General features: G+C 38.2%; 1 protein-coding gene across 1 annotated transcript in view; it reads right to left on the bottom strand.

Moving 5' to 3' along the window:
* Positions 1-224: 224 nt before the first annotated feature.
* KANK4 (KN motif and ankyrin repeat domains 4) overlaps positions 225-5,559 on the bottom strand; it is a 27,391-nt gene continuing 22,056 nt past the window's right edge. Inside the window, exons 8-9 of the mRNA XM_029284056.1 lie at positions 3,886-4,086; positions 225-1,163 (exon numbers count right to left, since the gene is read on the bottom strand). Coding sequence (XP_029139889.1) covers positions 1,062-1,163; positions 3,886-4,086 — 303 coding nt within the window. The 3' untranslated portion in view covers positions 225-1,061. The remainder of the gene's footprint in view (positions 1,164-3,885; positions 4,087-5,559) is intronic.

A 5,559-nucleotide genomic window follows, 5' to 3' on the forward strand; every position in this document is an offset into this window, starting at 1 on the left:
ATAGTGTCTCAAGACATCTACGTCAGTGGTTACCAACCTTTCCGGCTTTGTGGACTGGCAGTGGTAGTGACAGCAGTGGGGGGCAGGGATGATTCCACACAAGCGGCGGGTGAGCTCACATGTGCTGCTCACACAAATGGAGTTTCGTGTGCACATGCGCTCACCCACCCTTGTACGGCCCAGTTCCAAACAGGCCACTGCTCGGGATTTGGGGACCCCTGATCTAGGAGATTTTCAGGGATAACAATTTCAATGCAATTTATACTAATAAAAATCCTCTGGTCAGCACTGCGATCAGGCCCAAACTATTTCCTTAAGTAGTCCCTTCTCTAGTGAAAACGAGATATGGCACTTAACCGATTCCTTTCCACAACAATAAATTGATTTCTGGAACTAAGTAAACTTTGGTAGCCTCAAGCTGAAGCCAATAAGAGAATCAAGAGGAGTGACCTTGCAGGAAGACTATAATCAGTTTATCTGCTTTACTAGATTATGGTACCCTGATAATTCATATAAACTGATCTAGGATCAGATTATCCAAATAAACTGTCAAAATAGGCTAATATCTTACCAATATCTTCACTGAATAGCTTTGGTGTGTTCATAAAATTTTTGGAAGCACTTTATCCTTATAAACAGGTTGCCATCATTCTAGGCAACTGAAGTCATATATTCAGAGTCAACAAATAATTAGTGCTTTTCACAGGTAACTTCTTAATGTTTTTCACATTTGAAAAATGAAAAAATAGGCTGACATCTCCCCCTGAAGGAGGCAACAATTTGGGGGGGGGTAATTATTAATACAAAGGCAATGCAATAATCTAATTCTCATTTGTTTCAGTGGTCACAGGTTAGGAGTAAAAAAGCAGCTTAGAAGAGAGATTCATTTATGAGGAATGTATGCAAACAAATTGCCATAATTCCTTTTTTTATATAAGTAAATACATCGGTAGTTATCAGCTAAATCATTGGCATATAAAGTGGTTACAGAGTTGGCTAATACAATAGGTCTTTTGTTGTGAATTTCTCATTCAATCAAATACAGTTTTTTCCATTTCCTTTTATGTATTCAGAGATTGAGTATGATGTATGTGGGTCCGTAGGAATTCTACTATTTCCATGTGGGCAGATTTCAAAGCCAGGGACAAAGCAGAATTGCCAGCCTACATAATGAAGAACAAAAAAAAGGAGATTATTGTGCCAGCTCTCTTAAGCTCTTTACTTTTCCCAGATAGCAGACATACCCATATTTAAAGCTGCATATTTATGATGTGAACCATGTGAATAAAGAATAGCATACTTGTTTTTACTATATATTAGTCAAGCCCATTAGGACTTCTATGGGAGAATAGTCACCTATCTATCAACTATCTGCGGAGTCCTTGATGCTCTCTGAGCTTGGTTATCTTCCTGCAGACATTTCATTACCAAATTAGTTAACATCATCAGTGCTCACTGATGATATTACCTAGTTTGGTAATGAAATGCCTGATAGAAAGCAATCAAGCTCAGAGATCACCAAGGACCCCATAATTCAATCCGGAGCTACAAAATATTCTCTTCTATTGGTATTATTTCTTTATCTCTCTCTCATCATCCTCTTTATCTGTTCTGGATCTTTGGTAGCAGGTATGAATTTATATTTTAAATTAGGCATCTGAAGTACAGGTAGTCCTCAACTTATGACCACAAATGTTACCTAGTTTGGTAATGAAACTTATGTTGCTAAGTGAGAAATTTGTTAAGTAAGTTTTGCCCCATTTTATGACTTTTCTTGTCACACTGGTTAAGTCAATCACTGCAGTTCTTAAATTAGTAACACTGTTGTTAAGTGAATCTGGCTTTCCCATTGACTTTGCTTGTCGGAAAATCACAAAAGGTGATCACACAATTCTGAGACACTGCAGCTGTCATAAATATGAACCAGTTGTTAAGCATCTGAATGTAAACCCCATGACCATGGGGATGCTGCAACGGTCATAATTGTGAAAAAAGATCATTCGTCACTTTTTTCAGTGCCGTTATAATTTCAAATGGTCATTAAATGAATTGTTGTAAGTTGAGGACTCTCTGGACACACATTCATTCATAGAGTGGCAGCCCACCATTGGATAGTTAAATCAAATTTTTACTGTGAATAAAACAAAGAGTTCGTTAACATAATGCTTGACAACATGGAAGCCAGTATGGTCCAATAATAAAATGTTAGATAAATACGTTGATTTCTTTTGATTTTACAGAACCGTATCTCTCTTTACAAAATCAGTCCTCTACTTGTAGAGTGGACCACTAATTAATGGAACAGCTCCTTTATCTCAATAATACTGACTGGATGTAGAATAAACATGAGCTATTTGTGAAGAAGGATGCTGATGGTTTCCAGCTGCCTCGGTGCTTATGAAATTACAGGCACATTATAAATCATGGCCCTGCCTTAGACCTAGTTTGCATATTGTTCTTCCAAACCAGGCACTTTCGCAATGAGTCCAAACTTGATAAGACTCATCTGTACCTAATTATAGCCTTTTCTTCAGCTTCCATCAGAAAAGTAAACAAAAGTTTTTTCCAATGTAAATCAAACTATGAACAAAAGATAAGCTGGGGTGTATTTAGTCTAGCTGAGTTATTTTCCTGAATAGAAACTGGTCTCACACCCAGAAAACTGAGGATCAGTTTTATGGAGGTTATTTAATAAGTTCTGATTAATACATTTTAAAGAATCTAGACTGACATTCCATCAATAGCTAGGTAAACCAATTTTTTGCTGTGAGTAAAACGAAGAGTTACTCAACATAATGTATGAGAACATGGAAGCCAGCAAGGTCCAATAGTAAAATGTTAGATAATCTTTTGATTCATTTCTATGTTTAATTATATGAATAATTATTCACAAAGCTTTTCATTGTATTTGCTGAGTGTTCTATATACATCATCTATATTGTCATTTTAAAGATTCTTAAATTTGGTTCAGATTGCAGGGGAAATTAGCAAGGGTATTACTTTGCTCTGCCAGTAGGGAACCAGGCATGAAGAATTTTAGTTTGCAATCTGTATTTCAAAGCATGTATCTACATACTCAATCTTGCTATATCATGAATTTTTAATCTATAGATACTATAAAAATTGTTTGCTGGCATGCCTGTTTTACTCCATCATGCTGCCATTACACCATGTGATTTAAATTACTGGTGCACATAAAATTATGGTGTTTATAGGTATTATAACCACACAAACTCATGCCAATCTGTGACTGAGTAAAATAATTACTTTTAAGAACTATACCCCTTACCATGTACTCCCTTTTAAAGGATTTAACAGTCAAATCAAGAGCAGATTTATCTGCATAATATAGATTTCTATGTCTGCATTCTGAAGAAAAAAAAACCCCATCCATATTAGTGGTTCCTAAACTCTTAAACTGAAATTTGCTGGGGTTAATATCTGGCAAGCTTATTTTTCAATATGGCTGAAACTGAAGGATCTTTTTAATTTGTTTTTAGTTTTATAATTGACACCAAAATAAGCAAGCAAACAGCTTTAAAAAGCACACAATATAATATTGTGAAAATATAGCAATATCTGTTCTCTGTAAAAAAAATTGTAAATATTAACAGATTGCCAATAATGCCATGTTTAGAACACTTGTTAAAACTCGGATAATCTTAAGCCAAAAAGACCTCCACGCTAGATCTTTTAAAATAACCACACTTTTATTAAATCAAAAGCATGAAATGTTTTTTGCCTGCCTAACAAATTTCATCCAACTGGGCACCCCTTCAAAGAGCTGTCATTATGGAAACAGCCCTAGTCCAAATAATTTTGTAAGTGAGAACTCATATGGAGCATGTAGTCCAAAATATGTGGGGAAGATCTTATTTTTCTCACCTTGTCCACTAATGTAGGATCACAGCCAGAATGAGATAAAAGAAGTTTCACCATCTCCAAATTACCATGTTGAGAAGCCACCATTAATGGTGATAAGCCATCTTCATCCTGAAGATTTATCTCGGCACTGCATGACAGCAATGCTTTCACCATATCTTCTCTATCATGGCTCACTCCCAAAATTAAGGCAGTCTGTCCACCCTAGAAAATACCATTAAAGAGGGTTACATACCATGTACTCAATTTTACTATACCATACTCATTCACTTTAACCTCACTGGTAAAATACCAATCTGCAAGCAGTCCATCAGAATATATTATATATATCAGTAGTAGTGAACCTATGGCACGCGTGCCAGAGGTGGCACTCGGAGCCCTCTCTCTGGGCACACGTGCCATTGCCCCAGCCTTGTCTCCCCCCATGCTCCCCTACTCACCAGCAGCCCCCCTGGATGAGAGTTGCCCCCGAGCGTGGCCCACACGGAGCAGCACAGCCAAGGACATGGCAGCCAGGCAGCGTAGACAAGACTCTGCCCTCACGCCCCATCGTGCACAATTGCTGCTGCGAGGTGCGGGCAGAGGGCGTGGCCGCCATGGCGCTGCTGGGCTGCCTGTGTGATCTGCGGTGGGCCCTGGAGGTGGTGAGTGGCCCTGTGGACAGGCAGGGTGGGGGCGGGGCAGGGGTTGGAGCAGGGGCGGGGCCAGTTTTTGGGCACTCGGTCTCTAAAAGGTTCACCATCACTGATATATATATATTACATTATAATCTTCTCTCCCTTTCTCTCCATTATTCATCTTACGCTAGTCATCTGATGTCTTATTCCTCTGCATCTTCATTTTGCCTTTTTCTTTCCATATGTAGTTTTATTTTTTATTTTTATAAGACTTTAATCTAAAGTTTGCTTGCATTAGGAAAGTGTGCAATGATTCGCGAATCTGCGCACTGTCTTGCATCTTTTCATTTGGCATAGATAAGTTGACTGATTTTTTCCAATTTTCAAGTTACTCCAGGTTATATTTTCTTGCTCTATACTTGGCATTTTTGTCACTTTGTCACTTTAGAGGCCTCAATGCCTGCAGTTAGCATTTCATCTATACCTTGCACATCCATTGTTCTTATTTACAAATAATTTACCGCCTATCATGTGTAAATTTCAACAATTTCAAGTGAAATTGTTCCTGAATAGACTATAAATGTATTTATCATTCTACAATCCTGTGTGTAAATTATTTTGGTACAGCTTTTCTATTTTCCTTCAACCACATTTACTTTGTGTAAATCTTACAGTACTTTAGCAGTAACTATTTTATTTATTTATTTTATTTATTTATTTATTTAATTTAATTTATATGCCGCCCTTCTCCCGGCGGGACTCAGGGCGGCGCACAACATATTTAAAACCAAAACTTGTATACAATCCCCCCCTTAAAACCGAATTAAACCAAATTTTAATGTTGTGACTTCCAAATTCCTAAAAAAAACCCAATATAAAATCCACCCTAGGTCAGGTCCGCTTGCTGAAAGAGCCATGTCTTGAGGGCGCGACGGAAAGTAAGGAGATCCGGAATTATCCGAATCTCGGGGGGTAGTTCATTCCAGAGGGTAGGGGCACCCACAGAGAAGGCCCTCCCCCTGGGGGTCGCCAGCCGACACTGCTTGGCCGACGGCACCCT

The sequence above is a fragment of the Protobothrops mucrosquamatus genome, unplaced genomic scaffold (assembly GCF_001527695.2).
Source record: "Protobothrops mucrosquamatus isolate PMUCROS unplaced genomic scaffold, P.Mucros_1.0 scaffold347, whole genome shotgun sequence".
NCBI lineage: Eukaryota > Metazoa > Chordata > Lepidosauria > Squamata > Viperidae > Protobothrops > Protobothrops mucrosquamatus.